Raw genomic sequence first — 18,370 nt, forward strand, 5'->3', positions numbered from 1 at the left:
CAACACAAACAGCCCTTAACCATCAGCCTTTGCTCCAGCCTTGTCACCCTTTCCATCAGGCCCCCGCCAGCGAGCTGTCAGGTCAATAAAATATGACCTTTGGCAGTGTACATCTGATAAAGTTCCTCACTTTACGTGGTGACAGCCTGTATTGGAGTAATTTACCGGCCTTCAATAAAGGAGCACTCAGCTCCTTTACCTCCTCTGGCTCAGTGGTTTGTGACAGGCGGGCAAGTGGAGGAGCGGCCCAGTCAGTGACCCGCCATGGTTGATGTTCATCACAGTGACACTGACCTACTTAACTGCCACCTCCTCTTGGATGTCAAAGAAATCACTGCCTGACATTTGCAGAAAGGCTTGGTCAATATTAGTCAGGCATGACAGATAATAACCTGCTCTCGCCCTGATAACAGCGACTACTGGCTAAATAAAAGAGAAAAGAGAAGAATGGCTCTTTACTGTGGAGTGCTCGTGTCTCGTCCTGCATCTGATTGGTGTTGTCTTTCAGACGGTGGGTTAATTTGCTTACTAAGTGTGCTCAGAGCGCACACACGCCTAAATAGAGGCCATCAAAGCTAACGTCTCAACTTGAATCAGACACAGATTGATGGTGGCGAGGCAAAGAAGGCTTCTCCGCTGCGTGTTCAGTAAGAGGCGAATGTGGGAGGCAGTGACCCGGAGCAAAGGTCTCATCAGCGCCTGTCCCTGTCTGAGGCCCCTCTGCCTGTCAAAGTCACATTTTAATCGCAAACATAATTTGAATTTACACTAATGAATACAAATGACTCCCAGGACTCCACAAGCTGAGAGTAATAAATTATTATCGCCGCTAACAATCGCATTTCTGAAGCCCTTTTTCAATTAGCCGCCCCTGTGGAGATGATCATGGAGGGCCCGCTCAAATGAAGATAAACGACGCCCCTCGCAACGCCGTGCGTCTGCTCCTCTGATTTAATAGCTTTCTAATTCAGGAACATCTTCGACGTGACGAGGCGTGAGGCTTTTTTTTTTCTGTCTCCAACTGGAGCTTGATGAGAAAGTCACTTAATTGAAAGCAGGTGTTAATCAACCTTGCTCTGATGTGGCGCGTGATTTAGGAGGGAGTTTGACAAAGAGAAGATCGTCCTTGCCACTCAGTGACACAGACCATTCAGTTCACAAAGACGGTCTTTTGCTGCACTCTGCAATATTCAGAGTGTTGTCCATTTTCCATTTAAAGGAGAAATCTGTCATATATTTACTATAATAAAACAGAAAATGACCGTGTTTTGTCATCAGAGATTAAGGAAACATGCTAAGTTGAAATACTTGCTCTTCTGACAACAGCTTTACAGCCATGTGTCCTCCTTGAAATTGAACTTATGTTATTGTTATCCCATTTCACTGACTGAGTAACTGTCTGTTTATGAGTTGTAATAAACCACTATTAATCTTGTAGAAGGAGTAAGTGTTTATAACAGTTTAATTAAGCAATATGTTAATGGAGTCTGGCAGGCAGTAAGATGGGCAGTCACTGAACTTCAACTGCAGAGTGTCTATTTTCAGAGCAGTGGGCTTTGGATTTCAGGATAACCAGTAAACTTTATAACAACAGACAATTGAAAGTTCTAAACAGCTGATCAACGTACACTGTAGGACTCGTCCTCACTTGTTATTGTTAAATTACAATGCTGCGCTCGTCTTGCACTCCCGCACTGTTCCTGCAGCCTGTCCGAGCTTCCTCAAGTCTGTGGAGGAGTGAGCCGGGGAGAAACAAATCACTTCAATCATTCAATCTATTGAGTATACCGTCTATGGCTTAAGCTCCCTAACTGGTGACATTTTTGGACATGCAATCGCTACATATTGCTCCTTTAATAAAAATATTATTAACTGCACCAACAGTCAGCTTCAATGGAAGACAGATCTGAACTTTTTATTTGTTTCTGGTTACCAAAGTAGTCCCCTTGTGTCTCATACTGGTGTTCCCTCCTGTACAGAGCATCAGCAAAACCAAACTTTATATCCACTGACAGGTGCTCATTTACTCTGGCTGCTTGGAGAGGTCACATGATAATTACAGCGAATTATGGTTGTGGAAAAAGCCTTTCCTGAGTTCTGTTGATGGACTTGCTGCTCCACAGCACACGAGCCAAACACCTAAAATACAAGATTGTTCACCGTCTCCGGCCTTTGAGGGGGATAAATAAATAACTCTGTTGCTATTTGCTTCTGCTTCTGCTGTAGCTGCGTGATTAAAATAAATCAATGGCTGGCCCGTGTCTTATTTTAGACAAAATACTCCACAATGGTCTACATCCATTTCCTGCATCCTAACATTATCAGCAGAGTTTACACCACAGTCACAGCTCACACTTTTAAATACAGATCTGTGCTCTTCAGCATGTGGGATTCTGTCTTTCCTTTATTATATTCCTTTATTATATTACATGCACATATTTTGAATGTACATCTTAACAATAGTTTTTTGTGTAATGTGTGATAGAAGTGGTAAAGATACCTTAAGTATCAATATCACTGAAATATCTCAGAGTATTGATACCTGCAGGATTCATTGTGAGCACTCTACTTAGTGCATGTGCACAACAATCACCTCATTAGGACAAATAATTCACACAATTCTGTTATTTACCACTATAAACTTTATTACGTTTCAACATCCATCTTTTTAAGGAATTTAAAGCTAAAGAAGGTGATGCATAGCTGAGGTGTGTTTTTTTACATCCAGACAACCAATAAATCAAATGACTCATCCTCCAGCAGTAATGTAGTAGGTACTGTGTGTTCATGTGTTTTCTCGATACTTTATTCTTGCTGGTGTCTCCAGTGTTACCAACCCCATCTTTAACAGAGAATATTAAAAAAAGATGCTTAACGTTTGGTGGTAATGCCAGTGTATTCAAAAGTAACCCACTGATGATGCATTTGCCTCATAATTTATAAAACGTGTGGTTCACTCTTGAAATTAAAGTAGTGGTACTGGTATCATTATTGGTCATTGTGGTGTCATAAATCCCGCATGAACAACCTCTTTGTGTTCTCTGTACTGTATTAGTTTTTGTAACACTTATTGGCTGCCTGTTTGGCCAGGTCAGTGATGTTTTTTGGCAAGATTCTTTGCCATAAAAGGTCCATCAATGTGTCTGTGTAGCCTTTAGAGACTTCACTACTGGCTAACTTACTGGAATCATGATTGATGTATGTATTTCTAAAACATAATGATTACAAATCAAGCTATAATGTGCTCTGATGTGGTGTGTAGTTGGTCTGTTGTGTGTTTTATAGTTTTCAGATTTAAACCAGACACAATAGAACAGATCGGGAAATGACACAAATTCACTGAATCATTTTGAAAATTAAACCCTTTTCACAAAGCAGCACTGGATGTAATTCTAGACCAGACTTGCAGCTCACCACAGAAAACCCAGCGATGAGTCCAGCGAACCCTTATAACCAACTTAAGATAATTACAAGTGAACATACAAGAGGAGACCGTAATCATAATCGGCTTCCTTTGACAAGTCTGTGGTTTCCGAAAGTCTCAAAAGCCACAAAAGTGACATTCTGCTCAGAGACGGGATGAATGGCTCTCTGTGTCTCTGTCAGTGGGCTGTCAACACAGAGGAGCCTATGGGGTCGACTTACAAAGGGCACGGTCAACAACAACGCAGAAAAACACATTAATGCTCATTTACTTTGCTGCTTGAAACTCAATCGAATACCACATTCAGTTCAGTTGCTAGAACACAAGTATCCGTAGCGTAACACAACTGGTATGTGCAGCGTGGGGAAACTTTAACAAGTGTTTTAGGCTCTTTCGCTGTGTTGATGACAGTGAGGTATTTGCTGACTTCCACTCTATGCAGCACACAGGTAGATCAACATCGCTCTTCCTTCCATCGTCTGATCACGTTCAACATGTGGCACCTTGCATTCACAGTCAGCTCTACAGAACTTTGTACAAAGTTTTTCCAGCTCATTCTTTTGGTTATAGAGTCGCTTTTGGCGTTTTGCTTTTTTCGATGAAAAAGCACTTTCTTTATTTCATTCTTATTTCCCTGAGAAGATGGTGGAGACCAAAATAGAGATAAAAGTGATTGCTGTTGGATTGATGTTCTTGCAGTGTCTGTATGTATGAATAAAAAGCTGGTTGTTAACATGTGGCTCCCTATTGGCTGTCAGTTGGGGGTGGGCTTACATAGTCACACAGTGGGTGCTAGTTTGAAAGGGACGTGCCCAAATAATTAAGGGAGATGATGAGGAGCAGGTGTGGAACCCAAAAGTGGAGAGAGATGTTAGTTTGAGTCCTGCAACAGAGCACAATGTGAAGTTTCTTGTTTTTCATATACATTTTGACTTTATTCCCCAAGTGCAAAATTATTCTTTATTCTTCCTACTTCCGGCCCAAACAATCTTCCACTGTTTGTTTGTTTTTTGATGTTCATGCGAATTTACTACATGTGAAATTGTGTTGTTGTGTGTTTTTATAAGGGTTTATTAACTCAAAATTTTCTTTCCTGTGAGGCTTTCGCAGTACCAGCCCCTCATCTGACCAACCTTATCTTCCAGCTTCATGAATGCTATCTGCTCTCTGATTGTTCACTTTTATCAGCTTGAGTTTAATCTCGCTGGTTGATCAGAAAACACGAGCTGGAATTCATCCCTGTGTTTTTCTGAGAATCCCAATGGCCTATGACGGGGCCTATTTTGCAAGCATCCTGCGGGGTAATAACTCTCAGCCCTCTTGAGGTTAGCTGCAGTGAGAAGGTCGAACTTCGAACCTCTTCAAACTTCAAAAGACCTTTCAGGGGGATCATTTTGACAAATCCATGGTGTACACAGACTTTATCTTAATCCACAGAATATTCATCTTGAAGGTTTAATGTGCAAAACTTTCCTAAAATACAACGTATAGACTCATAATGCTTCTCAATCACCACTTATGACCCTTTACAAGTGTGTGGTGGTTTCTGTATCTGCAGAGACCCTGCCCTTTGCCTGTATGCCTATTTTTTTTTTATTATTTTGCTGTGCATGGGATGCTTTACCATCCCAAAATGTGTGTATTTGACATTAACAAATTATTTCTACTGATTTTACCTTTAAATTCTGGTCAAGATCCCCCAAATGCAGGAAATAGTTCATTATGTGATGCATAAGATAATGCAGGATTTTTCATTTAATCTGTTTCAGCCATACACTCTGTGTAAGCAGGCTGCTGCTTCAGTGAGAGATATCTTTCATTTAACTTTGAATCTATTTAAGATGGAAAATAAACAAAACACTATGGTTTCAAGTGGTGACTTAGTCCCAAAATATCCTCCTGCCTCAAAAAGGATGAAGCTGCATTAGTCGCACAAAAATCTCAAAATTTCCAGGCATTAAGTGGAATCAACTAATCTTTTACTTAAGGTAAATATAAGGTTAGGTTAGGTTAAAGGTGTTCAAGGTGAAATCTGACAGGAGGAGACAGGAAAGCAGTGAAGGAGGATGGGACCAACATTGAGAATGTGGTGGAGGGTAGGGGTGTGTGTGTGTGTGTGTGTGTGTGTGTGGAGGCAGTTTGCGGCAGCACATAATTTGTGCGCTATTTTTAATCAGTACACAGAAAAAAAGAGGCAAAAAAACAGGCTTGTGTCTGTGTTACACAGTGAGCCCAGCAGAGAGCGAGAGGATTTACCGAGCGCACATGAGCTCATTTCTACACGTTTCTCAGACCTTTAAATCACACTGTGACTGAACGGCCCTGTGTTAATGACTTTACCACCAACTCTGTTCCCGTGTCTCTACATCCTCCTCACTGCTTATTGTCAGAACCTGCAGACACACTGAGCAGAAGACTGTTGAGGGGCAATACAAACATTTTTAAAACAACAAAATAATTTTTGAATCAATATTTTGTGTGATATAACTGATTTTTTTTGTAATCGTGTAATAAGCAGAATAATGTACAGTGAACAGGACACTATTGTGAAATAAACCCCAACTGTTTAATAAAGAACACATTATTTCGAGTTATGGTCTAATTTGATACAAAGTACAGCTTGTTGTCTTAGTAGTATACTGTAAAATAAACTGATACTCCACTGTGATCCTTGCTGCTTATATTCCTTTAATGCAGCTGTTATCAGCTGACTTTGGAGCTCAAGAGATTTTTCACCCTCCCTACTTTTCAAAATCACCTTTGAGTCAGTAAACCCGTCAGTAATTCTTCCTTCATCTTGTGGTTTGAAATTCAAAGGACGACCGTTTAATAAAATGATATAACCGTAAATGTGAATGGGCCTTGAATAACCGAGTTGCTGTCGTTCCTGCCATAACTTACAGCAATAACAAGGTCTGAGTTGGGGAGCAAGGAGAAAGAGGAGGGAGGAGGGTGCGTAACTGTGTGTGACTATGTGTGTGTGTGTGTGTGTGCGTAGATAGTGCTCAAGGGCAGTGGGAGTAGACAGAGAAAGAGTAGAAAGAAGGTGAGGGAGTAAATCTCCTCCGTAGCTTCCCCCCAGCGTCAGGTTTATATGTGTGCGGAGCGTGCAGTGTGTTTCCAGGGGTTTCCATGCTGTCACAAAGACCCCTGTGAGACCAGCTTATTTACCCTGCAGTAAAACCCGAGAGGGAGTATACCCTGCAGTAAAAGTGGAGAGGGGGCTCAGTGGAATTAGATTTAGGGCCGCCTCCGGCTCTCTGTTCGGTGTGTGCGCCATCAGGGAAAACCCACTCTGCTGCTCTTGTTCAAATTGAGTTATGTTGTGTTCAGAGTCCAGGGGGTGAAAAGTGTTGTAGAACATGCAAACAAGTCTCAGAATAGTTTTTAATTAAAGAGAGAGGTATTACATTGTTCTCAGTTATTGGTTACATAGTGACTTGTACAGTGACAAGATATTAATTTAGCATAAATAAGCAGTTGTGCAATTAAATGGATAGTTTGGATTATTTAATGTGGGGGTGTATGAGGTACTTATCGATAGTAAGTACATTAGCTACAGTAGATAGTGGTCAGCACATCCCCAGTTGGGAGAACCAGATGGGCACCAGCATGGAAGCTAAACAATGAACTGCTGTGCACAGGGTCAGCAACAAAAGGTATTTTAGCCACTTGATAATGATATCAGTTTAAGTGTACACTGGGGCTAAGGGGCTAGAATACCCTCTGTTGCTGACCCTGTCCACAGTAGTTCATTGCCTAACTTCTGTGCTGGTGCCCCTCCACGCTTCTTCAAACTGGCGGTATGCCTACCACCATCACCAGCAGAAGACACAGAGACTTTCAATGAGGAGCTCATACAACTCAACCTCAAATAATCAAAACTATCCCTTTAAGGTTTATTACATTTCACAATGCTATTGCATAAGCACTTGCTTGACTGTACAAGATGCATTTTCACAGATGAATGCAAAATGTGCTTTTGTTTGTTCTTCCAAGAATAATCATTTTCCAGGATCTGAGGGAGAAAACATATCAACAGGATCTCAAAGAGAACGTGGACTTGCACATAACAGAGGGTTACCTACTGACCAGCATTGAATGAAAAGATGTTGCATACACAGTACAGAGGCTGATGGCTCTGCAAAGCCATCCACATGGCAAAGGTGTAGTACTGCATATGTCTTACCAACATGCTCCAAACAGTTTGGAAGATGTCATCAGGTAAGAGGTTGACATTCTGCTCTCCTCTCCTCGTGGAGAGTATTGCTTTGTTACATTCACCATTTTGATCAAGTCATTCAGTCAAACTCCAGGCTCAGACTGCTGTACTTTAAGAGTCTGCATGCAATAAGAGAGCTGGTGTGTGTGTGTGTGTGATAGCAGCTAAAAGAATAAAGCTTACAAGCAGTTACATCCAAAGGTTGAGGTTCAAACCAGCAGCTATAAATCATCTTTGATCTGTGACTTGGAGATGCAGCTCTGTTGCTTTGTACATCATATACATCTAAAGTGGCAAAATGGAAAGTTTGTAAACCTCATCATATTTTTTGCATTTTTGGCTGAGTTTGTATTAAAATAGCTATGGAATACAGATAAAGGATGTTGTCGCATAACAAATTACACCTAAAAGCTCAGCAACTAATTATTTAAATGACACGTAAATCAGTTTTATACATTTTACAAAATTGGAATATTTAGCGTTCACACCTCGTCCAAATTTTTAGTAAAAGAGTGAATTGAAAATTTATGAATTTATCCAAATATTTGTCATGTTCAATCATTCTTTATCTGTACTAGGCTGTGCAAGTTGTGATTATGTGTAGTAAGACTTTCATCGTGACAGTGTTTTGTATAAAATGGGCCCACAAACAAAAAAAGATTGACAGGCGGTGTGCAAACTTCACATTGTATCTAAGTTTTAAACGAACTAAAAGATGAGATGTAATCCTCCTCTGGTTTGGATCAACCAAACGTTCACATTAGACCACAAACAGACTGAAAGCTGCACATTCAACCTAACCACCGCCGGGTGCTCTCTAATCTTGCTCGTCGTCCCCGCCTGCTTGTGACAAGCGGCTCGGGGTCAAGGTGGAGCAAGCGGTGTGAGTCATTCCAAGGCACTTGATTCTTTTCATTTCCTGAACTGAAAAATCAATAGTGTTCTTTTGCTAATGCCCTTTTCACCAGGGTACAAATGCACTTAATGAAATGAACACAATGCTTAATCAAATGCTACTCATCAAGGTTACAAACAGATACTCCCTTTGGTATGATGATCATACTGTACACTTGTGCACTTTGATGACATTGGAGACATTACTGCCAGGTAAAAGATGTGAATATTACCAGATTTTAAATGCCATGCAATGTGACTTAAAAATGAATTCAATTTGAAGATTAAATAAGAAAAATAAATGAGATACATTCAAAGAGTGACACAAAATTTAAAAAAAAAAGATGCTAGAGACAGAAGGCAAATCACTAAGCCTGAAAAGGCAAAACAACCTCAGTGATCTAAATTAAATTCACATACAATCACAGCACCGAGAGCACATACAAGAACGGAAAAATTAGATTTGAAGTCATTATAACTAAACAACAGGCCTCAACACAAAGTATCAAAACAGAGAAGAAGTACAGGGTTCATATTAGAGCTAACTAAACTAACTACAGCCAAAGAAAAAGGTTTCACCGGTCTGTTCTGTGATAGACTGCACAAACACAGTCTGTGCTTTACAGGACGCTTTACTGGAGGTGGAAACGTTCAAACTACTTTGTGGTCTCTGGGACTTTCCGGTTGCCATTGGTTGCCGTGAAGCTGTAAAATGCCCTGTAAAACCTCCAACCAGACTTTGTAGCAGAAGAGATACTGTTCCTGAAACGAGAGAGACAAAGGGCACATCCAGCTATTCTGAACTGTTGTTTTTTTAAAGCTTGAACTTTGAACTTTAACCCCACTGTTGACACTGACCTTGGTTTGAATCATCCCGTGCCGCTGAAGTCTCATCTCCTTTACGATGTCGCTCACATTAATCTGAAGAAAGAGACAGAAGGTTGTTAGACACAACTACAGCGTGTGTGTTAACTAGTCTATGACTATAATTTATTTCTAATACTAATAAATTAACAGCATGACATGCCACTATACTGATGTTTAGCCGGTTCACCATCTTGCATCGGTGTGTTAGCATGCTAACATTTGCTAAAAAGCAATTAACCCATAAGGATGATGGGATAGTCATTAGTTTTGTAGATATTTGGTCATAAACCAAAGTATTCTGCAGATTAAAACATTTACCTGGTGATTGTGTTAAAAGATGTTGCTATAAAAGCGACATAGAGCCTATATATTATTAAATCAACAGCACATGGGCCACTGGTGGAAGTCGAATCAGTGGCTGCTGCAGAGGGCTGATAATTGCAATATAAATGGGGCGCACGCTCTATGAACAGGGCGCCCCACATCAGCATCTTTTAACCAAAAAAGTTTGTTTTTCAAGATAGACGAGGCCTAGCACATAGCATATCGACGCACAAACCACAGCAAAGGAGAAAGTTGACTGAGGTTCCAAGCTTGCTCAACTGTCAGTGGAGCACAGAACAAAAAGGGGCGTGGTCTACGGAATTGATGAGGTTTTTCACTCCAGGACAAAGTCTTTATCTTTGAAGCCATGCCACTAGCATGGCTAAAATGGCATGTTAAGTGTATTATCAAAGCTAGCAAAAGGGCTGCCACTCACAGGCAAATCGTTCTCAATGAGGCTGAGGATAATGTCAGTGCAGATGAGAACTCCCGTGCGTCCAATGCCGGCGCTGCAGTGCACGGTGACCGGTCCCTTGTGGTGCACCGCCCTCAGGTAACGGATGAAGCGAACCAGCTGCTCGGAGCTGTGCGGCACGCCGTGGTCAGGCCAGTGTGTGAACTTCAGGTGACGGACATAATGGACCTCGCCGGTCTGGAATAACAACTTCATTTTTTAAAGAGCTGTTCACCTTCAAGCTGAATTTTAAGTTTAAAGTAAACCATAATATTAACAACGTTACACAGGTCACAAATCTCTCACCTCAGCCTCAACCATGCGGATGACCTTGATGTGGAAGTACTCTAGGTTCTGTTGGTTCTCCAGGTGAAGCTGGTACCTGCCGGTGGTCAGAGGCACGGACAGCTTCTCTGGCCAGTACTTGTGACATTTGATCCTTCCCCGTTCTACTTCCTGGGTCATCATGGCAATGACATCAGATTTGCTTTCCCATATCATCTGCCAGAAGGCCGGCACTGTGGAGGGCAGGGGGCCTTGGCAGGAGATGTAGAAGAACTCTTCATCGCCAACTTGCATGCGGATGTAGCTGGCGTTGATGTAGTCCTGGTTGTCTCCAATGGCAACACGGGTTTTATCATCTATGGGGGGAAAGAGACGGAGGGAAAAAAACACTTAACTGCATGAATTCACACCTCCAACAGACATTCCTTATGTTTTTTGATGTTTGATAAATCCATTCATCTCTCGATCATAAACAACAAACACTGCGCACCTTGTTGTTAAGCCAAAAGCATGCACTCTAAGAGTACAGTAAATAAAGCCAAGTAAATAGCTCTGAGGTCTGGAGTCTGGCTCAACAAACCAGCGCTGTGAAGAAGTTAGCTGGTGATGAGAGGGGTGATAGACTGAAGGTAATTAGGAATGTTTTCTGGGTTAGTCCCCCACCCTGCTCGTGAGGTCAAAAAAGCCACAGACTGGAAATCAGGCTTTCTAAATAAAATACTTAAAGGCAATGGATCGGATCTGTAAATAACATGCCCTTTTTTTCTGCACCTCTTGCACAAACAGTGGTTGTAACAGGCAGAGGTGCAGTGGTATTCCACTGGGGGTCACTATCCTTTTCATCACACTCATTCATCTTAACTCAGACCCTTTTCACCCCTAACACACTGAGGGCTGCAGAAGAAAATGCTTCTGTGAGAGTTTGTGTGAATATTTTCTAGCTAGGGTTATGGTGATCCAGCTGGGTTTACATCCCTATTAATATATGTTTGAGAAATTAAAGGAATAGTTTGGATTATTTAATGAGGGGTTATATGGTCAACATGCCTCCAGTTTGGAGAAGCAGAGAGAGACATCAACACAGAAGCTAAATAGTGAACTGTTGTGGACAGATTCATTTTATCCACTTAAAAATGTCCACCTAAAAAAAATCAATCAAGCCAAATATTGCTTTTTCCAAACCAACCAAACTCCATCAGAACTTTTACTTCAAAGAACACAGGAGTTGCTGGTCCACCGCTGTCTCGATCTGTTATTTTGTTTGTGTTATTGTGTTACTTTGGTGAATTCAAACTATCCTCTTTTAAAACACCAAAGTCACACAAACACAAACAAATTAACAGACTGAGGCAGAGGTAGACCATCGAGTTTGGTAGGTTTAGAGAGAACAATATTTGGATTATATAACGACGGTATCCTGTCAGAAAAGTCTGTCTGATGGCAAAGTAAAGCAGTGAAAATATTCAAAATATTCATACACTTAAACTGATATTGATTATTCTTAGGTGGACCTTTTTTAAGAGACCCAGTCCACAGCATAATAATCCGCAGATAATCTGAACTATCCCTTTAATTTACGGATTCTTTTCACATTCGTCAGTATCATCAGTGTTCACCACAATTCATTACACACCAGGGTATAGGCACATGCACTGTCTCTTTGTTTACACCCTGAAATTCCTCATAATCCTAATTAATAATACAGTTTGTGATATTAATGTCTTTGATGCTGCTTCATTTATTAAAAATATAAATCCCAGATAATTACAAGGTTGGTAACAAATGACATCTTCTTCATCATTACATACTTGGCTGACTCCAAGAAAATTATAAGTGCGGCTGCAGTGAATTATTGATACTAATGTGGGAAATGATTTGTTGCACTGACATTACTTAAATGTTGTAAACAAATATCTCCGCTCCCTTCAGTAAAGACCTTCTGGTCATCTTACACTGAGCGACTGAGAAAAGTGCTAACAAACAGGCTCTCCTATAAATGCCACGTTTGTGAGTATCCAGCTTTTACAAGCTTTAGCTCACCAATAAAAAACGCCAACAGGGGAGCATAAAGTGAAGCGCAGGGGTTTGAACAAATGGAGAAAGTAAAAAAAAAAAAGAAGTAAATTCTGCCTAAGAAAAGTAAAAGTAAACAGAAGTCTTCTTTCAGACTTACAGGGTAGGATGTCTCTGTAGCGGTTCTTATCTCTGTTCTCAGGGGCTTTTCCCACCAGACAGTTATCAGAGGGCTTCAGATGCTCCAGAGCCTGAAATCAACAACAAGAGCACAATAACAAAAAGAAAATGTAAAATAGCAGTGTGCAGTGTGGGAAAAGTCAAAAATGCATATTTTCCATCTGGCTTGTAGAGCTATTTAACCATCCAAATAGTTTCGGTGTGAGTTTCCAAGTTTTAGAGATATCGTCCGTAGAGATGTCTGCCTTCTCTTGAATATAATGGGGCTAGATGGCACTTTGAAAAAGCGCCAAAGCAAGACCCTAAAGTAACTGTGGTTTAATATGATGTTGCTGTTGACATGGTATTAAGCAAGAGTTGAAAATATTCGGTGAAAAAGCTGTGTGATGATCGGGCAGCTGCAGAGTGCTGGGGAGCTTCTGGAGGAATAAATGTTCCAAGTCATATTGGACTCTGACCTTTTTGTTCATGAAAGTTCAATAGTTTTTGTCATAATTATTACTTTTAATATAGTTATCGGCTTGTTGAAAAAATGTTGTTGATGAAAACTGTGACAAAAATCATTAATTAATTAAATTAATACTTTGAAAGAAGGCAGACGTCTCTCCCAAACTTGGCAACTATAAAAAACAAGCTAAATGGCTAAATATGAAATATAATTATATATTGACATTTAAATGACTGGTCGCTAGGTGATTTAAAAATTTCTTAAGGCAATTTTACAATTATGAACTACACTGATTGGTACATGTGTACATTATACTACATACACACCATGAACTCTTTGACGAGTTCCTGCTGGTCCAGTTGATGCTGCAGAATCTGGATGAGAGCTTTGACTCTGGAGCCTGAATACTGGCTGGTCTTCGCCGGACTAATGAGAGCTAAACTGGCCAGTTCCTCCTCTGATACTATGGGTGGGCCTGAGGAGACAAAAGAGGAAAAGAGAGGTTGCTTCTATGGCTCAGTGTAGATACAACTTTGACACATCGGCATGAGAGAGGAGAAGAACAGACACCTGTTTGGGGTGAGGTCATTTCCAGACCGGTGGCGTCAAATACATCATCTTCTTCGCTGCTCCAGCCGTCTGACTGGGTTTTCCGGATGTCTTTGCAGGACTGGTCCAAAAGTTTGGTCACAATTTGTTTCCTGGGGGAGTCAGGGGGCAGGGGTGAGACCAGACCATTTTTACTCTTCGGTAGGAGGGGATGAAATCATGCAAGGCTGAGCTTCCTTTCCCTGCGACCTTTCCACCTAAAATACAGTATAGACAAGAGGCTAAAGTATCTGTATGCTTCTGCCATACTGTTTGTTTTGAGCCTACAGAGAATACACTTCCTAACTGTTACACTAGTGTTTGCCTCATTGGCCGTAAGCAACAGGATTTCTCCCAGAGAGGCGTTTCATTTACTGCTCTCTGCTGCCTCCTTGTGTTCAACAGTGGAACTCCAGCAGACCAAAGCAAAAGAAGAAGAAGCAGGAATAGGAGGGAGGAGGGAGAGGAAATAAGTAGGTAATACAAGACGAGAGTAGTTTGGGAGGTTACTACCTGTCAGAAGCTCCATGCAACATGTCAGTGACATTGAGGGATGGGCAGCAAGCTTGATGTGAAGGGGTGCTGTTACAGCTCTCCTGTCCCACAAACAAGCAGCCAGAGGAGGCAACACACAGACGGGAGGAGCAAGATGTTATTAGTACATGTTAGTAAAGAGGAAAGGAGGAGTTTGACTTGATTTAAATGTCATAATTACCAGACTATAGTTCATGTGCATGTGCATGTGTGCTTGTTAGCGCACATCTTACCTGTTTAATTTCCTCATCTGTCACAACAGTCAGTCGTCGGTGAGGTGGAGGAGGTGGTGATGTGAGGACTACACCGCCTTCACTGACCACAGGGTCTGACGTCGCCTCTAAAACAATGATAGCGGGACACCATGTATTTAGTTTGTGCTGTTTCTAAGTCAAGTCACAAGTCTTTGAATGCCAGCTATCAAAAGACACAGCATTTATTTTTATTAGTGACTTTAGTGTAAAGTCCTAATAATTAAAGAGATGGTTTGGATTATTTAATTAAGCCATATTACACAAGAGGGTGTGCTTTAATGTCATTAATAGCAGGACCAAGGCGCCTGCACAGAGGTCCGTAAGCACCACTGAAGTGCTAATAAAGACATTAAAGCTCACTCATGAGTGTAATATTGTGATTATACAATAATTACTAACAAAATGAAGGAGATATTAAAAATGTATTCATATTGTGGAGGCAATCAAAAAACCCTTTTGCTGGTGTAATCTCTGTTTTCATGTAGTCCGACTCATAACTGGAAAACAATGTCAGAAGAATTCTAATGTAATAAAACCCAACATCCTGCTCTCTGGGCTGAGTAATATTTTTAGTGATGAGCACAGTGTGCTGTCATACTGATGTGAGCACGCTCTAAATGTCCAGTTGACCAATCAGTTTCCTCGGTCGGAACTGCTTGTTGTATAATGTGGGGTTGTATGAAGTTCTTGGTGGTCAGTGTATCACCTACAGTAGATGGCAGTTGGCATCAGGGTCATAAGAAAAGGCATTTTAGCCACCTATAAGAAGGTCCACCAAAAAAAAAATCACTATCAGTTTAAGTGTATGCTATATTTAAAATATTTTCTAAATGCCTTTTTTGACGAGAAAACATTACATAACATACTGGTGAATTGCTGGTCTACTTCTGCCTTGATCTGTTAGTTAGTTTGCGTTACTGTGTGACTTCACTGTTTGAAAAGGATAGTTTGGATTCACACAATAAAACAAACAGATTGAGGCAGTGATAGACCAGCAAATCCTGTGTTGTGCAAAGTAAAATGATTGATTTCATCTATGGATTTTGTTTGGCTTGGAGAGAGCGATATTTGTCTAATGTAATTGTGGTTTCCTAAAGTACAGTTTTTTGCTGACCCTCTCCACAGCAGTACATTGCGTAGCTTTCATACTTGGAGCGCTCTCTGTCAACTACCATCTACTGCAGCTAGTACACTGACCATCAATACAACTCTACATTAAATAAATATCAAAATATCCCTTTAAGCGTGATTATACAGCTTTGCGGTTCTTGATTCTCAAATTTCAGCACTATTATTCTTCTGAATATTTATGGTAAAGGAAAGACATTTGTCAAATCATACCAGGTGGGCGCTCAACTGGCTTATTCAGCATAACGTCAGGTGAGGAGCAGGCGTCGGGGCTGGACACAGGAGCCGGCTGCTCGGCTAAAATAGCTTCAGTCTGACCGGACATGTTGGGCGGTGTAGGTGACTCGGAGTAGGTCAGGGGCAGGATGTCTCTGCAGATGGTGAGCTGCACAGTGCCCTCAGCTTTACGCAGAATATCCACCACCTTATTGTGGCTCAGTCCGGACACAATCACACCGTTCACCTGGAATATACACAGCAAGGATCAGGGTTTTCTTCATGATGATGGTAATAAAACAGTTAAGATGTATAACGGGTTGTTACCTCTAATAGAATATCTCCCACTCTCAGCCGACCGTCCTGCTCAGCTACCCCACCGGAGCAGATCTCTTTCACTCTGAGCATGCTGCCATTTGTTCCCCCAACTAAAGCAAAGCCAAGGCCTCCTCCCTCCGGTTTTATGAACTCAACTTGCATGATGCAACTCTAAAGGGATCAGAAAGAAACAATGGAAATTTGGAGGAATCAGTTTCAGCTTCTGTCGGTTGTATGTAATGTAGTGTATTTCACCCATTCTTGAGAATTAGGACAAGTCATGTCTCACCAAAGAAAAACTTTAAAAATTATTAATACCAACAGTCTACTTCCATTCGGTTGGTGAGAATATTTTAAAGGATTTATTCATATGAAATACATATAATTTATTAAATGTTCTGGTTTGCTTCACTTTTTTAAACTCCTAAACTGTGCAGTTATAATAATCTTTGTTTTAAAATTGATTTTTTTCTGAAAATGTTGGCTCCATCAGATTTTTACAAAAACACAATTTAATCAGCCATAAGAAAGTTTAGCTATAACATTTTGTCAGACGTCTACATTTAATAAATAATATAATCATTAGGTTGACTCACTACAAGGTTTAATAGAGTTTGACCTTTTAAAATATATTTTTCCAGTATAATTGAAGAGTAATATTCAACTCCCCCCAAAAATATGGTTCTTTCCCATTTCTCAAGAATGAGTGATTCATCAGAGCATCTTCTATTCTGCAGAAAAACTCCACTGTGTTGTTAATACACGCATCAGGTGTAAAGAAAACCTGACAGACACACACACATGCACACAGTGACCCCCCAGCGGAGAATGCATTCGCAGAATGACACACAGTAGCCTCATGTTACAGTGTGTGTTTCAACAGGTACTTCAAAAGATGTTCAGTTAGAGAAAAAGAGCAGATAGAGCAGGTGAGAGGAGACAAAAAATTAGCTTTTGAACAAATAAAATGAATGTATTCAGAAACTTACATCATGTTCTTGGCTGAGAGAGAGACATCTGAAATTTCCAGTAGTCCGACACAGAGCTTCAGCTGAAAAAACGAGACAAAACAACCCCAGTTATTGTATCCAAAATTATATATTAAATTAATAGTGATCAAGCCAGTAAGAGTGATGTCAGAGCTAAATAAGGGGAATCATCCGGAGTTCAGCTTTCCTTCTGTACAGATTCCCGTCCATTTTCAGGCGCCGAAATTTCCGAAAGAGATACAGAGAAAAAAAACACAAGACAACCAACCACCAACCTCCCGCCTGTTCGGCCATTTTGAAAGAGAAGTGTTGATGGGTGCGTCTCTTCTATGACAGGTGAACAAGGCTGGTCTTTTCAGACTGACCCTCTCCACTGTCCCTTACCGCTGCATGCACCGTCACCAGGCAACTGAGCGACCTGCCCTGTAGACCACTGGCTGTATGGCACTGTCCCTGTCTGTCTGTGTGTGTTTGTGTGTGTGTGTGTGTGTGTGTGTGTGTGTGTGTGTGTGTGTGTGTGTGTGTGTGTGTGTGTGTGTGCGCGCGTGTGTGTGTGTGATGGCTACAGCCCTGCAGTCCAATACACCAGTGGAGGGCCTGAGGCTTGCAAATTATTAATCCTGCTGTGAGAGCCCAGGATCTGTCTGTCAGCATTCAGATCACACACACACACATACACACACACACACAGCTGCAAAGAGAACTATCTTTCAGCACCGAGCTCCGGCTTCACGCAGACAAAAGGAGCAACAAGCAAAAGGGTGAAAGGGAAGCAGTTATGGTGCTGATAGAACATGTGAAAGTTTGGAGGAGACAGACACAGGAACTCACCATCTTCAGTCGGAGAGTCTTTCTCTGGAGAGACGGGCTCTTCAAAACGAGCAAAGAACTTCCTGTCCTTCTTCCAGTCAAACAGACCTACAAAAGAAAAATGTGTTTAGAAGTGCACTAACAGATTGTATAAAGAAACTTTTCCTACATCTAAAAAAAGAACAAAAATAACCCGCCTTCTCAGAGCTGAGAATGTTTTCTGGTAATGATTGAGCTTGAATTATCCAGTTAAACACAAACATATCTGGTTTCTAGGCAATCCATCAGTGCATATAACAACTGAAACATCCTGTCTACGCGTCCTTGGGTTAACTCAAGCAGAAGAAACCGTCCCATAAATCCTTCTTACCGTTCCACTTAGCCTTCGGGGTCACTGGCTGGTCCTCTCTGTGACAGACAAA

The 18,370-nt window shown here is 41.1% G+C and overlaps 1 protein-coding gene across 4 annotated transcripts in view; it reads right to left on the reverse strand.

Annotated features, from left to right (window-relative positions):
* Positions 1 to 6,793: 6,793 nt before the first annotated feature.
* The window catches only part of ptpn20 (protein tyrosine phosphatase non-receptor type 20), a 34,413-nt gene continuing 22,836 nt past the window's right edge, over positions 6,794 to 18,370 (reverse strand). Inside the window, exons 34-47 of one of the 4 annotated variants that reach the window (XM_084735590.1) lie at positions 18,319 to 18,356; positions 17,970 to 18,056; positions 17,139 to 17,200; positions 16,159 to 16,320; positions 15,829 to 16,078; positions 14,467 to 14,573; positions 14,213 to 14,295; positions 13,682 to 13,812; positions 13,438 to 13,586; positions 12,644 to 12,734; positions 10,492 to 10,826; positions 10,168 to 10,383; positions 9,399 to 9,461; positions 6,794 to 9,302 (exon numbers count right to left, since the gene is read on the reverse strand). In XM_084735590.1, coding sequence (XP_084591716.1) covers positions 9,192 to 9,302; positions 9,399 to 9,461; positions 10,168 to 10,383; positions 10,492 to 10,826; positions 12,644 to 12,734; positions 13,438 to 13,586; positions 13,682 to 13,812; positions 14,213 to 14,295; positions 14,467 to 14,573; positions 15,829 to 16,078; positions 16,159 to 16,320; positions 17,139 to 17,200; positions 17,970 to 18,056; positions 18,319 to 18,356 — 1,885 coding nt within the window. In that variant the 3' untranslated portion in view covers positions 6,794 to 9,191. Of the gene's footprint in view, positions 9,303 to 9,398; positions 9,462 to 10,167; positions 10,384 to 10,491; positions 10,827 to 12,643; positions 12,735 to 13,437; positions 13,587 to 13,681; positions 13,918 to 14,212; positions 14,296 to 14,466; positions 14,574 to 15,828; positions 16,079 to 16,158; positions 16,321 to 17,138; positions 17,201 to 17,969; positions 18,057 to 18,318; positions 18,357 to 18,370 lie in introns of those variants that run through there. The other 3 variants (XM_084735586.1, XM_084735585.1, XM_084735587.1) reach the window with 3 other exon arrangements.

This window comes from Lutjanus erythropterus, chromosome 14 (genome assembly GCF_056507025.1).
Source record: "Lutjanus erythropterus isolate fLutEry1 chromosome 14, fLutEry1.hap2, whole genome shotgun sequence".
In the NCBI taxonomy this organism is placed as follows: Eukaryota; Metazoa; Chordata; class Actinopteri; order Lutjaniformes; family Lutjanidae; genus Lutjanus; species Lutjanus erythropterus.